The sequence below is a fragment of the Dipodomys ordii genome, unplaced genomic scaffold (assembly GCF_000151885.1).
Source record: "Dipodomys ordii isolate 6190 unplaced genomic scaffold, Dord_2.0 Scaffold3, whole genome shotgun sequence".
Lineage (NCBI taxonomy): Eukaryota > Metazoa > Chordata > Mammalia > Rodentia > Heteromyidae > Dipodomys > Dipodomys ordii.
Genome location: NW_012267219.1, coordinates 28327790 through 28352644, shown reverse-complemented (window position 1 = coordinate 28352644; position 24855 = coordinate 28327790). Strand labels below are relative to the sequence as shown.

Below are 24855 nucleotides of genomic sequence, written 5' to 3'. Positions count from 1 at the left end.
AGCATGCTTCACTTGAAGCTAGTAAAATAAATTTTAAAAAAACAGATTATTCTTTTTTTTGTGGCAGGTCCAAGGGCTTGAACTCAGGGCTTGGGTGCTTACCCTCAGCTTCTTTTGTCAAGATGAGCACTCTATCACTTGAGCCATAGCACCACTTCTGGCTTTTTCTGAGTAGTTTATTATAGATAAAAGTCTCACAGACTTTTCTGCCCAAGATGGCTTTGAACTGTGATCCTCAGATCTCAGTCTCCTGAGTAGCTAGGGTTATAGGCGTGAGCCACCAGTACCTGGCTCAGATTTATATAGTCTCTATCTCTCTTTGTCTCTCTCTCTCTCTGTCCTTAGATACTTAAGGGGGGTGGGAAATCTTATTTTTTTTTGTTTTATGAATCCTTTGCCCATGTACCTTCCATGTACTGTTGAAATGGAACATGGAAAGAAATAATCATTTTCCTTTAGAAATGATTTTCATTAACAAAATCAGAGTTTCTTCTGACTCCTTTCTTCTACTCCTGTGAGGTCATGATAAGCTGGGACCTGAAGGAGATGAGGAGCATGAGTCTGCTTCCTTCCTTTATCCTACGACTATGCCAAGGAAATGGCTATCTTGGCATGAAGGTGGATTTTAGGGATGTCTCTTCAGGATGTCTTACTCATTATATTCCTAGCATCAAGAACAGAGTGTGTCATATCAAAGGTGCTCAATAAATAACTGGAGAATTCTCAAACTTCAATACCTCCTCAACATCTGAAATTCAATAACATTCATCATCTAACAAATTGTCATCATTATGAATTATTCATTCCACCCCAGTGAGGGCAAAAACTATATCTTGCTTACATCTTAGTCATTTTTTAAAAAAGACTAGTGTCTAGGAAAGGAGTAGATACTAGTAAATGTTGAATTGATTGATTCACACATTCACTGAGCAAGTATGTCTCAAATGCCATGTTGAGAATTATCAGGGATATACATACTTACCTAGAAGCTGAGACCCTTTTTCCCTCAGGTAACCTAAAATATTCAAATAATACATGAATGTAAATTTTATAGTTTAACTGAGTAGAACAGATAATAATATAAAAGTTCAAAAGAGGTCATCTAGAATGACCAGGAAGGGGCTGGTTAGTAGCCTCAGAACATTTCATGCCCCTGATAGAATTCTGTGCTGTTCATACTCCCTATCCATGTTGTCCAGACTTCTGGCCTTCTCTCTCGGTCCCTCTATCTCTACCTCTCTGTTTCTCTCTGTCTCTGTCTATTTCCTCTCCCCCTTCTTCTCTCTCCTCCTATTTCTCTTTGCTTTCTGCCTCCTTCCTCACCTCCCTTTCTCTCTCTGGCAGTACTATAGTTTGAATTCAGGACCTCCAGCTTGCCAGGCAGGTATGCTACCACATGGGCCATGCTCCCAGCACATTTTTGCTTAATTTTTTGTTCCTCATGGGGCTTGAACTCTGGGCCTGAGTGTTGTCCCTCAGCTCTTCAGCTCAGGGCAAGTGCTCTACCACTTGAGCCAAAGCACCATTTCTGGCTTTCTGGTGGTTTATTGGCAATAAGAGTTTCATAGCCTTTCCTGCCCAGGCTGACTTTGAGCTGCAATCCTTAGATCTCAGCCTCCTGAGTAGCTAGGATTATAGGCATGAGCCACTGGTGCCTGGCTACTTCAATTATTTTTGCCTGGGCCTCAGACTATGCTGCTTACTGCTTCCACCTCCTGTACAGCTAGTATCACAGGTATGTGTCACCCACCACTTTCAGCTTATTGGTTGAGATAGAGTCTTGCTAACTTCTTGCCCATTCTGAGCCCCCTACTGAGATCTTTTCAATCTTTGCCTCCCAAGTATCTTGCCTACTTTTGAAATGCCATCCTTTTCTTTGTCTTCTTTCTGCCTGAGCCTAGCATTACATGTTGTACTGGCCAGGATTTTTGGGTTACAGGAGAGAAACACTCATCTTTAAGTGGTCTAAACAAAAGAGGACCACACTGTTTGATATCACTGAAAAGAAGGTATATTCACAACTAGACCATAGCTAGTAGTAGATCCACTGCAAGATGGTAGCTGGCAATCTCTCCAACTGTATGACATAGCGTGCTTGACCTCTCTTAGCAGTAGAGTGAGAGGGAAGTGGTATTTCCCTCTGATGGAGAAAGAGGCCCCTTGGAAGATAAGTGACTAAAAATATTTAATTTAAAATATATAACAAGCCAGGCATTTGTGGCTCATGCCTGTAATCCTTGCTAATCAGGAGGCTGAAATCTGAACATTATAGTTCAAAGCTAGCCTGAGTAGAAGAATCTGAGAAACCCTTATCTCCAATTAACAAAAAGCCAGAAATGGAGATGTGGCTCAACTGGTGGAGTACTAGTCTTGAGTAAAAGAGCCAAGTGAGAGCAAAGGCCCTGAGTTCAATCTCTAGTACACTGACATATATGTATTATGTATTCATACACACATACACATATACACATACATGCACCTGTGTGTGTGTGTATGTATGTGTATACATATACCAGGACTGAGGCCTGGCTGGGTCCAGCCATTCCAGCCATCCCATTCCTATTTATTCTGACATAAACGAAGCTATCTTGGAAACTCCCATCTCAGCATTGCCAGTGTGAGAGAAAGGCCACTTTCTGGGAGGGTTACCATGAGCATTCATTTGCCATGAGCAAATCAATGTTGGTTACTGTTGTAAGCCAATCCATTATAGAGTAGTTTGTCATGTAGAGATAGGGAAGAGAGAGCAGGATCTAGTGAGCAAACAATACAGCAAGGAACTTTGCTTCATTTCATGGCTCTGCTTTCCCAGAAACCCACCATGGCAATAGGCTTACTGCTCTTTCCCAGCAACCAAAGTCTGAGGGTGATGCTGATTGGCTCTGACTAGTTCACATGCCTGCCTCTGCACAAGTCACAGTGACTCTTGATTGGCCAAGGCTGGCTCCTGTGCCTCTCCCTGGAGAGGAAAGCCAGAGACTAAACCACCCAGTTAAAAGTAGAGCTGAAGGTCCCAACTAGTGTTTACTACAGAAGGCAGGTGTAATTCTGCTTGTTTTATCATTCTAAACTTTAAGCCTGTTCCACTTCTTCCGTGCTTAGCCTATGCTGCCTTGTGCTCTTACTCTTTGGAAGTGCATTCTTATTTCACAACGCTAGGCGTGAACCTTTGTATTTCTTATTGTTACTTTTGTTACTTTAAGTGTTATTTTACTGTTTTTTTTTCCAGAGTGAGGCATTTGGAGATGCATCAGAGGCCCAGAATCCTTATATTGGGATAAATTTGCTATTCTCTCTCAACCCCCCCCTCCACACCTCTCCTCCCTCTCTCTTTCCCTCTCCCTATCTCCCTCCTCCTCTCTGCTCTCCTCTCCCCCTCTTTCACATCTCTTTCTCTCTACTTAAACAAAATCCAGGGTACTGGTGTTCCCTCTGAAGGAAGGAAAGTCTATTTTCCCCCTTGGGTTCCCCTTCCCAAAAGGAAAGCCAGCTGCTATGGGTACTGCTTGTTTTCTTTCATTTCTGGGGAGCTTGCTCTTGTGCTATTTAATTTGTACATTTAATATTTATTTTGTCTGAGTGCCCAGCAGAGCAGCTTTTGGGCATCAAGCTGATGAAATAAAGTTAAATGATCTAAAAAAGAACATCCCTGTTAATTGAAATTTAAGTGAGCCTGATAAGGCTGTAATTAATCTTGGTCACTGAGGGTCAACATTCCAGGATGATGTTCCTTAGACCATAGTATGAATGCAAAGTAGATGCTTGGTGGAGCATTGACCAAACCCTGTCCCTATCTTCTTGATTTCTCAGAGACCTCACATAGGACAGGCTCTTTAAATGTATCCACATACAGCTTATTTTCTCTCTCTCTCTCTCTTTCTCACACACACACATACACACACACACTCTCTCTCTCTCTCTCTCACTATACTTCTTAGAGCGCTAAGTAGCTAAATACAAAACAGTGGGGATCACCTACAAATGGGGGGAACTCAGAGATGGACTCAAATATTGTCAAATAGATCTTGGAAGATTCAGTGAGTGTAATGATTAAAGTAAACAATAACCAGCTTTATTTTTACAAAAGCAAAAAGCACTAATATACTTATTTATTTGAGTGACTTGAATTCTAAGATGAAGGATAAAACCATCCCATTTATTGTTTTTAAATTTGTTAATGATTCTGTAAGAATATATTCTTGTATGTATGTGAATAACTATACCCTATATACCATCCATCATTTTTTTGCTCACACCAGGGTTTGAACTCAGGGCTCCATGCTTGCTTGGTTGTTTGTGTGACTTAGGCTCTATCACCTGAGCAATGCTTCTAGCTCAGCTCTTTGTTGGTTATTCTTGGCAATAGGGTCTTGGGGCGTTTTCTGTGCAAACTGGCTCAAAATCATGTTCTTCCAATATCAGCCTTCTAAATAGCTAGGATTACAGGTATGAGCCTGTGACCTGATTTATATCTTTATTAGTATTTTTTTGTAATCTTTCATTCTCTCTCTTCCTCTTTTATATACTTTGAACTAGGGTATTGCTATGGAGCTCAAGCTGTCCTCAAATTCAGAATCCTCCTTTCTCAGCCTCCTAAATGCTAGGATTACAGGGCTGGGAAGATGGCTCAGTGGTAGAGCGCTTGCCTTGCATGCCTGAGGCCCTGGTTCAATTCCTCAGCACCACATAAGCAAAAAGCTGGAAGTGGCGCTGTGGCTCAAGTGGTAGAGCGCTAGCCTTGAGCTGAAGAGCTGAGGGACAGCACCCAGGCCCAGAGTTCAGGCCCCACGACCGAACCCCCCCCCAAAAAATAATAAATGCTAGGGTTACAGTCATGCATCACCACACCAGGCTAATCTCTCTCTCTCTCTTTCCATGTATATATATATATGTGTGTGTGTGTGTGTGTGTGAAGAGAGTCATACTGCAAGTAATTTTCTGTGGTTTGCTTATTTTTCTATTTGTGAAATTCCACATCCTAATTTTTTAGCTGAAGTTCAGTCTGTGACTTTTCTTTTTCACTTTATTTCTAGTCATACAGAAGGTGAAAATTTTTAGTGTTATCCAACCTTTATAGGTTACAGTTTATGCTTTCTGTGACCTGCTTTTTATGACTTAAGGTCAAAATGATCTTCCAGTTTCTTACGACAATTTAAATTGTGCTTTTCATTACATCTTTAATCTATCTTAAGTAGTTTATATTGTAAGTATATTTGCATATGTTGTAAGTGTAAAGGGAAATGGTGCCACTCCTTTGATCAAAACAGTGTTTTTGAACCAGCCAAACCCCGCTCCCACTGCTACATCCTGCCTGAACAGACCAGGTCTTCAGAACTTATGTTCAGAAAAATGGTATCTAATTGCTCACCAATCAAGCCTTTTTTTTGCAGATTCCAAACTCCTGTGGGTTGAGCGCATTCACTGGGAAATAGAGAATACGAAAATGAAAAGCCATGTCCGGACTTTCAAGTAGCTTACAACTCGGTGAGTCAGCTATGCAAAATTAAAACACACAACCCAGTGGGATCTTAGTGGAAGTGTGCTCAGAGGAATCATAAGGAGAGAACAAACAGCCTGTTTTCTGTTTTCCCTTCTCTGGGCCCTGGTCCACAGTCTGGTTTCATGGTTGCTGCCCAGTCAGTAAGCGTCTATTGAATGGGGAGAGAGCCTAAAATTTTGGAAGCACTTCAGACAAGAGTCAACTTCTTGCTCTCAAAACCATCTTGTACCATAAGCGTCCAAAGAAGCCAATAAACCCATGTAACCGTCGCTCATCTGTGGAGAGAGAGGGCCGCGTGGGGGGAGGATGGGGCGGGACCAAGTCTCCACCAAAGTGGGAGGAGCAGTGGGAGGCAACCGGAGAAATTGCCCAGGCTGGATCGGGCGCCCAGCGGGGCCCAGGGGGCGGGGCCGGGGCGGGGCCGTGGGCAGCCTGATGGGGGCGGGGCCTCAGCTCTCGGCCCGCCTCCTCCTCCCCACCCTAGCCCCACCCCTAACCCCGGGAGGCGGCATTGGCGGCGGCGCAAGGCGGACGCGCGAGTGTCAACCAACAGCTGCAGCCGCCCGCGCCGCCCCCTCAGCGCCCTCAGCCCCCTCGGCTGCGGCTCCCGGGGTGAGCCCGAGCACTGCCGCGCGGCAGCCCCGGGAGACCGCGAAGTTCCCAACCCGAGCGCCGACATGCCGGGCAGCGACACGGCGCTCACCGTGGACCGGACTTACTCGGACCCCGGCCGGCAACACCGCTGCAAGCGCCGGGTGAGCGGCGCGGGTCTGGGGGGCGGAGGGGGCGCCGGGCGGGAGAGGACCGGGCCTCTACTAACTCTCACCCCCTCCCCACCTGAGCAGCCTGCGTCTCCGGCTGCGGGGGTCCGCGCGTGCGTGTCCCACGCTGACCCGCCCGCATGGGCTGAGGAGCGGGGCGTCGGAGCCCAGCCTGCATCCCCGAGCCCCGGACACCGCCGCCGGGGTGGGCATCCCCGAGCCCGACCAGCCAGTGCCTCCGGGCCCTGCCTGGGCTGCACACCCGGGGGCTCCCCGACGGCGGGCGCTCCGCCGCCCTCCCTGCCCGGGGGCGCCCCCCGTGGGGGTCGGGACGCTGGGAGGACCCCGCCGCGCGCGGCCTGGGGCGCTCGGGCTCTGGCTCCCGGGCACCGACACCCTCCCGGGGTTGCCCGGGCTGCGCCGCCCGCCTCCCACACACACCCTGGGGCCGGTGGCCCGGCGGTGGCCGAGCCCGCTCTCCAGGAGCGCTGCCCGGAGAGGAAAGTCCGTGTTCGCGCCGCCGCTCCGGAGTTTGCGGCCGTACGGAGCTGGCGCCCTCGCCATTGTTGGCAGTCTAATTTGCTGTTGCTGATTTTGGCTGTGGGCGAAATTAGCTCTTCTGAGCAAGCTCGGCGGAGATGAACCCCAATGAGGGCTCGGGTCTGAAGCCCGGAGGCTGCAGCCCCACGCTCCCCTCTCTGCCAGCCCCCCCCCCTCGGAGAAGTCTTGCCCCCCTGAGATACTTTTCATCTAATCGCGGCGAGGCTCCACTCCAGACTCCCTCCCCTCTCCTCCGGGAGATGTGCCATTTAACACAGTACCTCCTCCTCCCTGGCATCTATGGGTTCTGGTAGGAGATACCTGAAGTTGTTCTTGGAGCCACCAACTCCTCAGTTGTCTAACAACTGGGTATTTCGGTATCGGTTTCCATGTACAGAGTTCACGGGGCAGAGTGGGCTGTTTCTGGCCTGCTCCCTCCAAAATCCAGAGGCCACCCAGATAGAGAAAGCCGCTTATGCAGGATCTGCGTGTTCAGTCTTCATTGAAAGTAGGAATTACTTGCTCCAGAAGTAATGAGCCCTGGTATGTTTGTCCATTTTCCCTTGAATACCTGTTAATTTAAGAGAATGAGTTAAGTTTGTACAAATGTTTGGTGGAATAATATTTCCAGCAACCCACTCCTCCCCATTGGCCATTTAATGCACCTTTATTCCCTTTAAAAGTTTCATAACAATGTTATGAAAGGGAACATTAAACATAAACATTAACACCATCCTGTAGTTAGAAAACTTTATTCACATAGCTAACTGCAAGAGAGGTCTTTTTCTAATGCCACTTGTAATTGGGAAAGAGTCTATAAAGTTAATGTTGCAGTTGACAGAAGAGATTTCAAGAAGACAGATGTTCAGACCTGGTTCTCTTCTTACAGTCATGGTGATCTTCGTGTAAACAAGGCTAGTGAGCTTCGAGGGGGTGCTTGGCTCACTGTGAGCTCATTTAAGCTGTTGACTAAACTCCAAGGGAACTTTGCAAAACTCATTGTTCTTTACCTCCGTTGCAGACCTCTGTGCCTCACTACTGAGATGCAAATCACTACAGCAGCAGGGGACTGAACTGCAGACTTAATTTATCTTTGCTATATCTGCCATTGCTTCAGTTCCACACCTGTCTTCACCCTCTTACATGAATGGACTTTATTTAAGTTAAAATTCTGTTTAGGCTGTTAAAACTGCTACATGGTTTTGTCAGCAGGAAGAAAACTGATTCCTAGGTAGACCATGTAATACTAAGTTAGACGTTATATGTATCGATTATTCTGTGTGTGTACATGTATGCACATATATACTTGGTGCATGTGTGCTAGTATTGGAGCTGGAGCTCAGGGCTTCATGCTCTTGCTTGGCGTTTTTGTGCAAGGCTGGTGTTCTACCACTTGAGCCACAGCTTCACTTCTGTTTTGTTATTGTTGTTTGTTTTTTGTTTTGCTGGTTAATATTGTATATCAGAGTCTCAAGGACTTTCATGCTTCAAACCACTATCCTCAGCTCCCTGAGTACCTAGAATTACAGGCATGAACCACTAACACCTGGCTGTATCCATTATTTAAAGTGAGCCTGTGGGGCAAGAGCTAGTAAAAAAAGGAGGAGGGCTTGGAACTTCAGGAGACCCTGAACACAGGTTCTACCACTGATGTTGGATTTGTTGAGATCCCAGTTTAGATATCTTGACTGTTAGGATTTTTATTGTTGAAACAGCCAGGGATCAAGAGAACTAGTGAAATCTTGGCAAACTTATAAAACTTTTTTCAAGGGGGCTGATGGGATTTTGAGCCTGTCCTTAAGGCTGCAAGAAGTCTGCTGTAATGAAGGAAAAGCAAAAGCAATTTTTCTGTGCAGAAAGTGTTCATCCCATTAGATGATTCTAGCTCCTGTGTTGTGAAACTCAATTAAATGCAGCCATAAAGACATTTTCCTCTTTTTTTTTTATTGTGAAAATACTGTACAGAGGGGTTACAATTACATGGGCAAGATAATGAGTACATTTCTTATCAAGCATTGTAGCCTCCTCCTTTGTTTCCCCTTCCCATCCCTTCCCATCCTCCTCCCGCGCCCCCCGACATTTTCCTCTTATACCCAGAAACATGGGAAGTAAAAGGAAAACCTAAAATGATACTGGCTTCTTCTTCTTCTTCTTTTTTTTTTTTTTTGCTGTCATCCTCTCCTTGGGAACAAACTAGTAGGTAATTTTTTAAGGAACCCTCATAGTCTAATTTGGTGAATGGAAATTCCCCTAAAAATCCTACAGACAAATGCTGGGCCCCAGTGGCTCACACCTGTAATCCTAGCTACTCAGGAGGCTGAAATCTGAGGATCACGGTTCCAAGCCAGCCCTGGCAGGAAAGTCCATGAGACTCTTATCTCCAATAAACCACTAGAAAACTGGAAGTGATGCTGTGACTCAAGTGGTAGAGTGCTCACCTTGAGCTGAAGAGCGCAGGGACAGTGCCCAAGCCCAGAGTTCAAGCCCCATGACCGACCAAAAAAAAAAAAACCTACAGACAAGTAGGATACATGGGAAGATGTGATTAGCCTTCCAGGCATATACAGTTCCTCCTGTTAAGGGGGTGTGTATGTGCGTGTTCGTGGTTACCAAATGGTCTTTTTTTTCTTTCTTTTTAAAAGTTTAACAAGGATTTAATATATTAATAATATTATATAATAATATTTAATTTTTAAAAAGAGAAGCTCTTTCTGCTCTCCATGCAGAAAGGGAGCTAAAGACTCTTAATTTTTTTAAATTCAAAATTGATGCCTTGTTGTGCTAACAAAATGCACATCTCTCTTACCCAGCTTGTTTAGGCCGTTGAGACTGGAATAATAATGAGGCAGTGCACTATATTAACATTGCAAAGTCTATTTTGCAGCCAGGTGGACTAACCTAGATTACCCCTAACCCTCCACCCCAAGCAAAAATGTAACAGACCTAATGAATTCTGTGGTTGTCTCTAAGCTCCGAGTCAGGATCATTCACATTTTTAAACTTCATCTTGTAAGACTCAACTGATGTTTATTAACTTGACACACATAGTATCCCTGTACTTTAAAAGAAAGAGCCACACAATTAGAGTCTTGGAGTCTTTTTTTTCATGCCCTACATAGTTAAAGCCTATCATAGTTAAAGTCTGCTTTCAATATAATACCTAGGCTTTGTCAGTCAGTTATGTGTGACTTAAGTGTTTGCTAGTTGACTCTCATTTTAAATGTTCCCATTTAAAGCACTTGATTTAATGTAGACACGTAATTGTTTCTATAAACAAGTATGTTCTATAAAACTGGGGCTCCAATGTCAGACTGACCTGGATGGTATTCTGGCTCTGTGTATTTTCCAACTAGGTGACTACCAGGAGAGAGTCCAAAATAACCTTTCTGAACTTCCAGGAGGTGATGTTTAGTCTATTCTTTAGAAAGTGATGAAGAGTTTTAAGTAAGAGTGTAAAACAAACATGAAAGATTATGTGGACTCAAGTGTTGTCTATTTCTATCTGTATGTAAAGCAGGTCATTTTTTTTCTCTCCCATTTTTCTCTCCCTTACCTCTTCAAGCCATCACACCACCACTTGGTCTTCCTTTGGTGCTTCTCTGCAATTGATTACTTCCTTTGCATCCTCCAATCACCTCCCACCTTGGTCATCCATTTAGGACCTTCACCAATGTGTACTTTGGCAAGGGCCAAAGTATTGGCCTTATAAACCTCCTTTCATGAGGCTTATGCTAAAGGACAGGTCGTGCTATAGCTCAGATTTGTTGTCATGTTGCCGTGTACTCTGTATAATTGTACATTTGCATACATTACTGTGTGTTCTACACAGGAGGGGTGTTCAAGGAACAAGTGCACTAGTGTATATAAAGTTTTTAACTTGATATCTGGTGGCCAGTAAGAACTCAGCAGATGGTAAACCTGGTTTACATATTGAATTTTACTATAGAAGAGGAGTCTATTATCTTGAAGGCAGAAAGAATCTTTGTGAGAAACGTAGCCTTTCTAGCATTTTGTTCCTTTTCCCATTACATGTTCCTCATCGCACAGCTTACCACGCAGCGTATATACTATAGTGCTGGCACTTTGAGGGCAAGAGAATTCACTGGTTCAACAAATCCTTATTGAGCATCTCCTGTGCTCAGAGATGGGAGTTTTTGATATATGTGGAGCATGAACGCTACCTGTAACCCATCTTGAAGTGCTCTGTGGATTGGCAACAGGTCCACAGTGTTCCATGAGTAATGACTTCAGGCAGGCAGGGAGAGAAGGATGCACTTCACTGCCCTGCCCTGCTCTCATTGTGGAACTTGTTGGGCAGTGAGGCAGTGAGTTGATGATTGCATACTTACTCTCCAGACAGGAAATTGGGCGAGTAGAAACAGATTTGCGTGGTGGGTGACACTGACCCGGTGAAGTGGCACACTTGAGTGGTTTGTGAGCACTGTTGTAAGGAGTAATTTGTTTTGTTCTAGAGTCCATTAAAGAGACTGTGAATAATGGTGTCTCATGCCAGCTTTTTCTTCCATTCAGGATGTGTAGATTGATGGGGTGTGTGGATTTTGAGCTATGCTTTGCTGCAGGCTCTCTGCTTCTTCCTTTCAAGGAGAATGAATTGCCAGCCACCACCAGCGCACATGCCTGTCACATCCACTGTACAGCACCAACACAGCTGCTACCAAGTTGCATCTCGGGATGTGTTTTGCTGCAGACCCTCTGCCTAGATTTCCCCAGCTGCTGCTAGGGTTAGATACCAACCAAGTCTCAAATGAAAATTGCCCACCTCTTGATTTAAAGAGAATCTGAAGGGTTTTGCCCTGCTGTTTCTTAATTGTGTTTTGTGTTTTCGGTGGAGGGGGTGGTGAGAGAAAAGGAAGAGAACCATGAATCACTGTACTGTGAATCAGAGTGAGGACTTTTCATTCCTTAGAAAAGGAACATCAGGACATATGATTTGTACATAATCTAGCCACTGCATCGACTTGGGAGCAGTGGGGCTTAAAGAAAGCAGTGCACTTGTTGATCATTTTTGTAAGCAGGCAGAACAACTTCCGTGGAAGAGTGCAGTAACCATAGTAGCAGGTATGTACCAATTGCTTAGTAAACAGGGAATCGTAAGCACCAAGTCCTTACTTTTCACAGTGGCCTACTCATACCTCCATTTCACTAAGGAAGAGCATGAGGCCCAGGCAGGTTCATTATTTTTCCAAGGTCTATGGTTGATAGGAAACGATGGTAAAGCAAAACTTTATCTAATGATCTCTCACTCAGACTTGCTTAACTACTCCCTATTCTGCCTCTATGGTGAGTCCTGGGCAGCAACCTGGACAGCTCAGCCTTAGTAAACTAGTTGGGAGCTTGGGGATAGGCACACATTGCTTCTACAGGCACCTGCCCAGTTGTCAGCTGCGTACTCCAAGTTCTTAGGATATACACTTGGCTAGTCATTTTGCACATAGTCATGCATTCCCAGTAAACTTCTGAATGAATGATATAGAATGTAGTGCATGCACTTTATATTACCTGGGCTATACGAATTATGTGAGTAGTTTGGGAGAAGTCAGTTATAAAGGCTGCTATGGTTGTGATTTAAGATAATTAGAAAACCATCTTTTAGCCTGATATTTGATCTTGAGTGGGTGAGCTACTGAAGAGCATGATGGATACTACCTTGGGTGCATCATATTTGAAACTTGGCTACAAACCTGAGTCTCCTTCTCACCCTCTGTTCTCTTAGGCCACATATTTGGTCAGCTGATGATCTTCTGGGAATTCCCTCATAACAGCAATCCACTGCTTTTTGTTGTCTGTCTGCAGTATACCACACTTTGGGGAAGTATACTGGAGTGTTTCAGAGTGCTAATCTGGAGTGAGGGTGTGTCTCTGTCTTGACATTTTACCCATTACCTACCTTTTTGTTATTGGTCATTGGGCTTGAATTCTAGGCCTGAGCTCTGTCCCTGAGCTCTGACCCTGAGCTCTTCAGCTCAAGTCTAGCAGTCTATCACTTGAGCCACAGCACCACTTTGGGTTTTCTGGTGGTTTATTGGAGATAAGAGTCTCACGGACTTTTCTGCCCAGGCTGGCTTTGAATCACCACGATTCTCAGATCTTGGCCTCCTGAGAAGCTAGGATTACAAGCGTGAGCCACTGACGTCCAGCCCAAATTACTTTTTAGGTAACTTTCCTCTTTGCCCTTTCAGGACATGTGATGTTGCCTTTGAAGAACTGTTAAGTAATGTTGTATGCACAAGTACTGTTCAGTGACACCACCTGGTAAATGCTTAGCTTATGAAGGTAGGAGATGAATAGGTTTACAATGCATAATAGCAGTGAAGCTCTGTCACTACAGGAGCTGCCTGAGAGTGGAGACTGAAGTATGGGGTTTGTTTTGTTTTGTTTTTCTTTTTTTTGGGGGGGGTGGGTCCGGTTGTGGGGCCTGAACTCTGGGCCTGGGCACTGTCCCTCAGCTCTTCAGCTTAAGGCTAGTGCTCTACCACTTGAGCCACAGCGCCACTTCCGGCTTTTTTCTTTTTGCTTATGTGGTGCTGAGGAATTGAACCCAGGGCCTCAGGCATGCAAGGCAAATGCTCTACCACTGAGCCACCTTCCCAGTCCTTGTTTTGTTTTTCTGTTGTGGGGCTTGAACTCAGGGCCCTGGTGCTGTTTCTAACCTCTTTTGCTCAAGACTAGCATGCTACCACTTTGAGCCACAGTACCACTTATGGTTTTCTGGTGGTTAATTGTAGATAAGTCTCACAGACTCTCCTCCCTAGGCTGGCTTTGAACCATAATCCTCAAGTCTAAGCCTCCTGAATAGCTAGGATTATAGGCATGAGCCTCCAGCACACAGTTTTAAGGGTGATTTTCCATGCTGAGTTTTCTCCTGAGACCAGATCTTTTCAAGGATCGCCTCCCAGTTTGGTGTAGGTTCCTGTAGGAACCAAGACTATATGACTGATTGTAAACTTGTATCTGCTAGACCTAAAGGCATTTGAGGATCCTAGTCCAGCTAAAAACACTACAAAGGGTGGTTTTAAAGCAACTAGGAAAAAGTGAACCACCAGTGGCCACACTGGCACTCCCTAAGGGGTATCTTGCTTGGACAATTTATGGCACATGCTTCTCACATCGCAGACGATTAGAAAGTTAAACTTCCTTGTTGAAATTAGAAGAAAATTTGTTTATTTAGAAGAGAATTATTTATTTGATTTCTTTTTTCCCTCCCTCCCTCCCTCCTTCCGTCCTTCCCTTCCTTCCCCTCTCTCCCTCCCTCCCTCCCTTCTTCCTTCCTTCCTTCTCTCCTGTCCTCTCCTCTCCTCTCTTTGCCTCTCCTCCTCTTCTCTCTTCTTTTTTCCTCTCCTTTCTTGATAGTACTGGGCTTTGAACTCAAGGTCTCAATTTTGCTAGGCAAGTGCCCTGCCATTGAGTCATGCCTCCACTCTTTTTTGCAATGTCTTCTGCCCAGACATGCTCCTGTCTATTTTTTACTCTTGTTGTAACTGGAATGATAAGAGCATGCCACCATTACCAGTTTCTTCAACTGACACAGAGTCTTATGGTTGTTTCTGGCCTGGAACTGTGATCCTCTCAATCTCAGCCTCCTGTGAATCTAGGATGACAGGCACATGCCTTCACACCCATCTATGGATTGAAGAAAGATTTCTTGAACTCTTCTTTCTGGCCAAACCTTGAACTGACATCTAAAGTAGTTAGGATTACAGACATACACTATAAATGCCTAGTTCTTTCATTCATTCTTCTTTTTTTTTTTTTGTCAGTTGTGCAGCTTGAACTCTAGGCTTGGGCACTGTCCCTGCGCTCTTCAGCTCAAGGCAAGCGCTCTACCACTTGAGCCACAGTGCCACTTCCAGTTTCTGGTGCTTTATTGGAGATAAGAATTTCACGTACTTTTCTGCCCGGACTGGCTTTGAACCGTGATCCTCAGATCTCAGCCTCCTCAGTAGCTAGGATTACAGGTGTGAGCCACTGGTGCCCAGCTTCATTCATTCTTTTTTTATTTTAATGCTGGAAATTGGATGGAAATTGGACCCAAGGCCTTCTACATGCCACACACTCTACTACTGAGCTACACCTAGTTTAATTGAGTTGGAAGGAATTTAGACATTCCAGACCATTCACAGAAGAAGAAAAGTATGTCATCAGACTATAACCAGTTAAAGAATGTAACTAATATAGACTGATAGATTGGTTGGGACCAACCATTGTCCTACCTGCTGTCTTAAAAGAGAATTCCTTGAAAAAAATTGTTTTAAAGCAAATGTACATATACTCAGGAAATACATGTATTTTAAAGTACATGCATATAAGTATATGTATACAGAAATATATATATGTATATATATAACATGAGCCTGAACATACTAGAGGTTGAACACAGAATCTACCAAGTTAGCTAAATTTGGTTTTTTTTTTTTTTGTTATTTGTGGGGCTTGAACTCTGGGCTTGGGTGCTATTCCTCAGCTCTTCAGCTCAAGGCAAGCGCTCTACCGCTTGAGCCACAGTGCCACTCCTGGTTTTTTAGTGGTTTATGAGATAGGAGTCTCATGGACTTTCCTGCCCAGGATAGCTTTGAACCGTGATCCTTAGATCTCAGCCTCCTGAGTAGCTAGGATTACAGGTGTGAGCCACTGGCGCCCAGCCAGGTTAGCTAAATTTTATGGGAGAATCATCTCAATTAAAATAGATAAAATGAGAACTTAAAATGATTTTCAGTAGAGAACAGATGAACAGATTTAAAGTTTTGTGAATTTTCTAGGTGAAAATATATTTGATTTAGCATTAGGTCATCATCCTTGTGAGTTTGGACTGCAGAGGGGGACAATATATAAAGTTGTACAGCTGCTTTAAATTGTTACCATGTTTAAGAAAATTATCTTATTTGAGGCTTTATTAGGATCTCTCTATCTCTTTTTTAATCTGTGAATCTCCTTGTCCTGACCCCCATCAGTTGAGGGGAAGAAGTAGGGAAGTGCACAGAGAAAGCCATAGAGCAGGTCCCATGTGTGTATGTCACTTAGAATCCACCAGTCTGCTGGTACTTTTGAAGTGTCAGTTCCTTTGAGTCTCCATTGACAGAATCTTTCAGCACTTTATGTTTTCAATATACAGATTGAATATCTCTTACCCAGCATGCTTAGAACTAGAGTATCTCTGATTCTGGATATTTTAGAGGTGATTTTGGAATATTTGCATATGCATAACAATATATTTGAGAGATGGAACTCAAATCTAAGCTTAAAATTCATTAATGTTTCCCATATTATCTAGATAGCCTGTTACCACCTACAATATATTTTGTGTGCTTGTTTTGAGGATTTAACCAACCAATCTCCTAATGTTCATTTTCCACTGATGACATCATGTTGCCATTCAGAAAGTTTTGAGATTTCAAGGGCTGAGAATGTGGTTTGGTCACAAAAGTTATGTAATATCTGTAATCCAAAAACTTGAACCGCTCTGAAATCTAAAACTTTTTTTTTTTGGCAGTCCTGGGACTTGAACTCAAGGCCTGGGCACTGTCTCTGAGCAAATTCTTTTGCTCAAGGCTAGCAGTCTACCAGTTGAGCCACAGAACCATTTTTGGCTTTTTCTGTGTATGTGGTACTGAGGAATCGAACCCAGGGCGTCATGCATGCTAGGCAAGTACTCTACCAATTCCTCAGAACCATATATACAGAAAAAGCCAAAAGTGGTTATGTGGCTCAAGTGGTAGATTGCTAGCCTTGAGCAAAAGAATTTGCTCAGGGACAGTGCCCAGGCCTCGAGTTCAAGCCCCAGGATTGGCAAAAAAAAAAAAAAAAAAAAGTTTCAGACTTCAAAGCGGTTCAAACAATCCCTTAACCCAAAAGCTTTATCTGATCCTTGGATAAAATTAAAGTATCATCTGCTTCATGGCTAAGGAGAAGAGAGGCAGAGTAGTATCCAGTGACCTGTTGAGAGATGCTCGTCCCAGTGCTGTGATCTAGGGGAGATATTCCATTAGACTTCTGCCATATATACTGACTTGACACCCAGCTGGGAGTGAAGTGTGAATTTAACCACACAATACCAAGTCTTTCCTCTAGCTATTCTACAAGTCCCTCAAAGTCTGTATGTTCAACATCATCTTGATGTCCTAATCCCCTTTTCATCCATAACCAGTCTCCAAACCATATGCTTCTTCATTGCTACCTCCCCCACCTGATTCCTAGATTGCTTTTTCCGTGGAGAGCAGCTGCCTTTGCTGCCTCTGCTCCAGCATCACTCTCTCAGCAGCTCTATGGTTTTGAAGAGCAAAATGAAGGATGAAGAATATGGACTTGAGTCAAACCTGAGGTCACCTCTTCCACTTGCCAGCTGTGTGAGCAACCACAGGAAGTGGTGTTGGGAAACCTGTTACAGGTATAGCGTTGCTTGTTCTGGTGTTGAGTCACTGTGGACTACAGTTTCCCAGACTTCAGTCATTCCCACACCTCCTACACTCAGCTCAGTATCACTTGCACTATTATTTTCTTAATATTTCCAAATGAGCTCACTCCTTAAAACTTAAACTAATTTTGAAAGTATCATTGTCACTGTTCTAGCTAAATATTGTCTGAGTTAGGGCTATAGGCAGAGGCAGTGATGACCAAGTATTGGCAGATTGCTAGGAGACTTTTAGCACCACATAAAAACTGTCTTTGTACTAAATCAGCTGGATTGGGTTGAGGCTTGAAAAGGAAATAACCAACCTACTCACTATGAGCTTCTTACTATGGTTTTATCTTATACCACATAAAACTAAAGAAATTCAGAATCATTTAGGAAAATATTGATTGTAATGTAGCCTCATTCCTTCCCTAAATACCTATGTTTAGACCCATAGCTTAGAAGATATCTAGAAACATTTTCTTTTTCATGAAGTGACCCATAGCTTAGAAGATATCTAGAAACAGTTTCTTTTTCATGGAGTACTAAAATTTGAATTAACTGTTTGGCCCAACTGGAATGTCAAATTTAAATCATAACCAAACTGACCAATATATTATGGATTGCTTATTTTTTCATAATCAGAGATTTTAGTTTATTTTTGCATGTTTTTTATTGTAAAAATGCTGTACAGAGGGGTTACAGTTACATGAGTAAGGTAATAAGTATATTTCCTATCAAGCATTGTTACCCCTTCCTTTGTTTTTCCCCTACCATCCCTTCCCTCCCCACCTTCCAACTCCTCCCTCCTCCCCAAGTTGTAAAGTTCATTTTCAACAGTGTCTTGTACATCTTATTGTTACAATGGGTCCACCTATATCCTGATTTCAGCATTTTGTTATTTCCCTTCCCCTCCCCAAATTAGAAAAATGTATATACAAGATGCAGGGCAACAGAATCAAATACAGTGAAAATGGGTTATACAGTGGAAGAAGAACACAGAAAAGAAACAAAAAAAGGTCACATAGTACATTATAAATATGTTAAAAACAATAGCAAGCAAGAAAAAAAACCAATTGTGTCCCTATCTTGGGGTTCATTTCATTTAACATCATCTTATACAGTCATAAATATAGCTTTTGACCTTTTCTGCTTGTCCTAGACATATACTAGTTGTTGCTAATAAGGGAACATTACTAATAAGGGAAACCATGGGACCTATGTTTCTTTGGGCCTGGCTTACTTCACTTAATATAATTTTTTCCAAGTCTTTTCATTTCCTAGCCAATGGGGCAATGCCATTCTTACTGATGGAGGCATAGAATTCCATTGTATATATTGGATTTTTTTTAACTTATTGATTTTAACTTGTTGATTGTTTTTTAACTTACTGATTTTGTCTCCCTTTTGAATTGTATGTTTTCTCTAGCCTGATTTTAAAGTGCATGTGTGTATGTGTGTGTGTGTGTGCATACATGTGTGCATATATAGTCTCCGACTTGTGATATGATGACCTGAAAGTGTTCCCTTATAATCATTCTGATTTTCATAGTATTCAACAATTACTTGTGTTGTCCAATACTGTTATAAACTAGGCTTTGTTTTACCTAAATGTAGGTGAACATAAGTGTTCTGGGCATGTTTAAGGTCTACGAGACTGTGACATTGTTTGGTAGGTCTGGTGGGTTAAATACGTTTTCAACTTGACATTGTTTTCAACTTACAATGGCTTGTTGGGAAATAACCCATTACACTATAGCGTGTACATGGTTTACCTTCATGATCATGTGGCAAAAGATCAAAATTCCAAGTTCAGTGTCTACTGAACATAAATTGCCTTCACACTCTGCTAATGTCAAAATACTTTATGTCAAACCATTATAATTCAGGAACCATCTGTAATGTGTTTCTTGTCATGTACTCAGAACCTTTTGTGTTCCCAGTGAGCTAGATGAAATTTAGTCTGAATGTTATTTAGGATGAACAAAGGCCCACTCTGATAGGTAGATGGCAATCTCGTCTGGGTGGGAATCCCCAAAGAAGGTTAGAAATAAGGTGTGCTCACTGCAGGCTGTGTTCGCTATAATCTTTTGACAAGCATGAAAGAAACTGAGGCATGCAAAGAAAGACTTTAGGTCTTTTTTTTTTTTTTTGCCATGGGCCATTGGCTATTTATAACATCATTTGCAGGCCATACAAAATTATCAATACAGGCAGATGGGCCAAAGGCAGCTGATGAGAAGCATATGTATTTGTCTTGTCATGTGCTGAATGAGTTCTCTGACTTTGAATGGCCTGGGAGCCGGATATTCCCCACCCCTGCAGAAAGTAGGGATTCTTTGGGAAAAACAGATATGGAGTAAAGAAGAAATCCATAATGAACATAATGAAAGCATGTATGCAGGCTTGTTACAATATGAGCAGTGCTGGAACTCTATAGCTCTTTGCATAAATTTGGATGGAAGCTCTGTCTAACAACCATGTCTAACAACCATTGAAAGCCAGGCTGAAGCCTAAATATGTTTACTCCAATGTATGCAACTGTGTGTTAGGGTCAAAAGGCCCTTTTGGCTGTCTTTTTAAAGCTGTTGTGATCATTGCTGAGGTCTGAGCTTGACTTCGGATAGTCAGCAGTGTACTATTTTAATCTCATTAATTGGAACAGGTGGCCTCTGTTTGAGACTGAATCGCTAGTTGGCATAGATTTTCATTTATCTGACAATCTGAGGCCCATTCAGCAAGAGCTATTCTTGCTATGCATGGGCATCAGGCAAAGTGCTTGAAAGCTTGGTTGACAAGCACAGAAGACTTGAAGATAATGGAAGAAATGCAATAATCATGTGTTTCTTTGATTTGGTGCCTACCTGGGGTGGAGAGCTAGGGAAGGTATGTGGCCAGGGGTAGCAAGTCCAGGTGCTTGAGTGTGATAAGTACACATTCCTCCAATCATGAGAATGTCCTAATATGTCCTTTGAATCTGCCCCCATAAGGTGGTTTGGTTCCATAATATTTCCTGAAGTTCTTATGTTTTCCTAAGTGTCAACATATTTTCTGGTATAGGGACAGGATTGTATCCTGGGCAATTCAGTTTGTTTACCACAGTGCTCAAGTTGAGATAACCTGATACCATGAATAAAAATCTTATGAAATTAGAGATGGTCCTCAACTTATGAACTTTTCCACCTGAGTCAATCCTTTATTTTTATATTAAAAATATGTGTTAGACTTTATGTTGCTGTGACAAAATGCCTGACAGTTTTAAAAGGATGAAAGGTTTTTTGTGACTCTAGGGTTCAGAGGTTTTGGTTCATAGTTTGGCTCTGTTGATTTTTGGGCCCACAGTAAATCAGATCAACAGGTGTATGTGGCAGGGATTGTTCTCATGGCTGACAGGAAGCAGAGAAGAGACACAGGAAGGAGTCAGGGAAAGATGCAATAAAATTACTGGGATAACTTCCCAGTCACCTACTTGTCCAGTTAGACCTCACCTCTTGGAGTCTCCAGAACCTCCCAGAACAGCACCACCACCAGTTGAAGACCTAGTGTTCAATACATGAGACTGTGGGGGAACATTTTGATTCAAACTGTAACAAGATGCTTTGCAAACTGTCTTGTCCAATCCTTGCTTTAACTACATCAAGAAGATACAATCTTAGCTTCTTGCCTAATACTAGGCTCTCATCTGACCCAATCCTCAGTTTCTAGGCTGCTTTCCCAACCTGTGCTTGCAACTACCTGTCCCATCCTCCCTTGAGAGATGATTATGTGCTTTTCACCTGGGCCTGGAGCCTGGCACACAGGTGGGGCTTTGTAAATGAGTACTAGTAGCATGTTGGGGAATTACACTATGGGCTCCAAAAGCTGGAACGTTTATTCTACTCTTGTTCTGTGTCAGTGCAGGGGAACTTGCCTTGTTTTGATGGATGCACAAGATTCCAGGCCATGCTTATCCTATAATTAGTTCAACAATTTCCTTATTAAAGCACATGTGTATTTCTTCTAGTCTTTAGCAATTTGACACTAGTGCATTTTGCCAAATTGAATACTGTATCTACTCTGTGTCAAACTCTAGGAGCTGGTCGTGCAGCACTGAGCAGACTGGTGATAGTTCATTGTAACTATCAGGAATATATAAACTGCCTCAACTCACATCTCTTACACTGGACACAGTGCAGTATAGAGGCTTTTGATCCTTGTCAGTCTAAGATGAAAACAGGTAGCTCATTTCAATATTTATATGTTTCCTATTACAAATGAAGTTGATTGTGTTTAAAATTTTTTATGTTGAGATAGTTTAAGGCCTACTAGAAATAGCAGAAAATGGAACAGAGATGCCTCATGCACCTCTCAACCAGTTTCTCCTGATGTTACATCTTACTGAAGTGATATGCAACAATAGGTTGATCAGATTTTCATATAGTCAAAATATTTGTCTGTATTTGGGAACTGTATTTATACATTATGATCATGTATCATATATATTTTATGGTACATATGCATATGTGTGTATCTAATCTATCTAAAACGTGTTCAGTGATCCTCTAAATAGATTTGTAGATGTTTTTAATATATTAAACAAATTGCTTTGCACATACACTTTGTTCAGTTTTGCATTCCTGACTGTATTCATTTTCTATGATAACGTAACACATTATAAACTCAACAACTTAAAAACCACACCCATTTCTTACCTCACAGTTTCCCCGGGCCAGAGTCCAAGGGCAGCTTACCCACATTCTCTATGAAGAATTTCATCAGCCAGGAATCAATGTTGGCTAAGCCTTGGATTCTTTTCCAACCTCATTGTTGGTTGATAACAGAATTAAATTCCATGTAGTTGAAGGGCCAAAGCTGTCAGCCCTACCCCTTCAACTGGCTTCCCATTGTTTCCTGCTTTATGTCCTCTCCACAGCCTACTAATTTGTTTCTCAGGGTCCATGGGATACCAGTTATTTATTGTATTTTGTCTCACTGATAGATCCTTTCTTTAAAAGTTCACCTGGAAGAAGTCAAGCCCACCCAGCACTGCCTTTTGATTAGCTAAATTCTAATTAGAGACTTTAATTAATGTTTGCAAATATCTTTTTTTTTTTTTCGTCGGTCGTGGGGCTTGAACTCTGGGCCTGGGCGCTGTCCCTCAGCTCTTCAGCTCAAGGCGAGCGCTCTACCACTTGAGTTACAGCGCCACTTCCGGTTTTCTGGGGTTTACTGGAGATAGGAGTCTCACGGTCTGGCTTTGAACCGCGATCCTCAGATCTCAGCCTCCTGAGTAGCTAGGATTACAGGCGTGAGCCACCAGCGCCCAGCTGTTTGCAAATATCTTAATCTTTGGTATATAAGATAACCTAGTCACAGAAGTGAAATCCTATCATGTTCACTGGTCTTGCTCACACATAGGGGAGGGGTTATATCTTGGAATTCTGCCTGCCACACTGATATAATTATGTTCTTCATGTGTACTGAGCATATAGAGCTAGCATATAGCAAGCACTGATTAAAATGCTAACCAGAATCTTCGGTAAATAAATTTGGATTTTTATGGCTTCTAGGTTTGTGTCATTCTCAGAACAGCCTTTGTACTTGATTCTTTTTTAAAAAAAACATGCTATTGGGTACCAAGTGGCTCACATCTGTAATGCTAGCTACTTAGAAGGCTGAGATCTGGAGTATCACTATTGAAAGCCAGCTCAAGCACAGAAGTCTGTGAGATTCCAGCTCCAATTAACTGGCAAAATGCTAGATTGTAGGCATGACTCAAATGGTAGAGTACCAGCTTGAATAAACAAGTTGAGTGAATATGAGATCCTAAGTTCAAGTCCTAGAGTTAGAGTTAGTGTATATTCTCCTAATGTAGTTATAATTTTTGCTTTGTGTGTTTAAGTCTTTGAATCAACTAGAATTATTTGGTTCTTCAGATGTCTATATGATTAGCTTGGCAAGAGTTTCTACATGGTTACCTGTCTTTAAAAATATACTGCTTTCCATATGTATGGGGTATTATTTTCATACATTCCTACTTTTTCTGTGAGTTTAAAACTAATGAACTCAAAAAAGTTGTAATTCTGGTGCATTTATTCTGGATCTTCATCCTCCCACCTCCCTCCCCCAAGAACTTGAAATGAACATTTTTGAGAACTCTAGCCCATACACTTAGAAATTATTCAAGCAGACATGATTCCGATATCAGGTACAGTAAGGAAAGACCAAAGACAGAGCAGAAAAAGAGGAAAGATTTTTGTATTTTTGTATGTGGTTATAAATAAAGAGTTCTTATTTGCTTTTGGTAATAAAAGGTAGGTGTGTGTAGTTTTCAACACTAACATAGTTTGCTACATCTGTTAATATGTGGCACTTTTCAACCACTGTTGCTGCCTTAAATAATTTGTGGGACACCATCCCATCTAGGGAGACAGAGAGCAGAACCCAACTTAACTTGTTTCTACAGGTCTCAGGACTATGACCTTGTTTGCCTGGTTGTTCTGTCAGTAAACTTATTAAGGATGCATGTGCTGGATTCAGTACTGGGAACTTTAAATTGATTTTTCACGTTAGAATTGTGAATGTTGCAGGATTTCAGATTTGGAAGTAATAACTGGTTTCTTTATTTGGTTTAATTATTCTTATTTGTCTGTCACCCTTGTGCCTTGCATATAAATATCCTTAGGTATTTAGGGGTTGTTCAGTGCACCTGTGATAATTACTGAGCTGTCCACTTGCCTTCTATCTCTGCATCTGACATAGAGGGAGGTATAAACTATTGGTTATGCCCAGAAACTAGCACTTACCATTTCATAACCTGACCCTAGAGAATATTAAAAGAGGTGTGAATGTGTTTTTATTGCCCCTGCTTTCATTTGGGAAAGGCACTGTGCCTCCCGAAATTATCAAGTTATTTTTGTGTATGAAACCAGCCAAGGCCTGCCTATGTGTGGGGCAGTTTAGAAGTGCTCACTGAATTGGCATCTGTGGGTATGGGCACCAATGTTGCAGTGGCTCATTTAAAGCCCCCCAGGGAGCAGTGAGGCTGCCGACACACTTGGAAATGCTCTTCTATCTGGGTGGGTGAGTGGTGGCACCCACATGCTACTGCTAACAAATTTGGCCAGCACTCTCTGGCCATTTAAAATAAGCTAATAGCTAATAAGGTTTTTGAAGTGCTCAGGACTCACATTAAGCTCTGGTTTTTGAAGAAAGACTTAAAATGAGAGTTGTTGAGCCTGGGAAGTATTTTAAGGACAGTTTGCACATTCCAGCAAACTTTTTTTTTTTGGCAAGTTTTATTCGTATAGGGAATAGGAAATGAATGAAATAGACTTGTGTTCTTGTATCTTTCCTTAAATCCTTAGTTTAAAAATGATTAATGCCGGGTGCTGGTGGCTCACGCCTGTAATCTTAGCTACTCAGGAGGCTGAGATCTGAGGATCATAGTTCAAAGCCAGCCCAGGCAGAAAAGTTCATGAGACTCTGATCTCCAATAAACCACTAGAAAACTGGAAGTGGCTCTGTGACTCAAGTGGTAGAGCACTGGCCTTGTGCTGAAGAACGCAGGGGCAGTGCCCAGGCCCAGAGTTCAAGCCCCAGGACCGACAAAAAAAAAAAAAAAAACAAGATTAATGTGTTTGGGATAATTTGTAATCTTAACATCA

General features: G+C 42.5%; 1 protein-coding gene across 4 annotated transcripts in view; it reads left to right on the top strand.

Moving 5' to 3' along the window:
* The window catches only part of Tmcc3 (transmembrane and coiled-coil domain family 3), a 249855-nt gene that overhangs the window by 165665 nt on the left and 59335 nt on the right, over positions 1-24855 (top strand). For 2 of the 4 annotated variants that reach the window (XM_013021539.1, XM_013021546.1), the window contains exon 2: positions 5391-5484. The exons of 1 other annotated variant lie outside the window; for it this stretch is intronic. Coding sequence is in view for 1 of the 3 variants with exons in the window: in XM_013021522.1 (XP_012876976.1) it covers positions 6178-6255 (78 nt within the window). In the remaining 2 variants the exon portion in view is untranslated. Of the gene's footprint in view, positions 1-5390; positions 5485-6085; positions 6256-24855 lie in introns of those variants that run through there. One more of the 4 variants, XM_013021522.1, reaches the window with a different exon arrangement.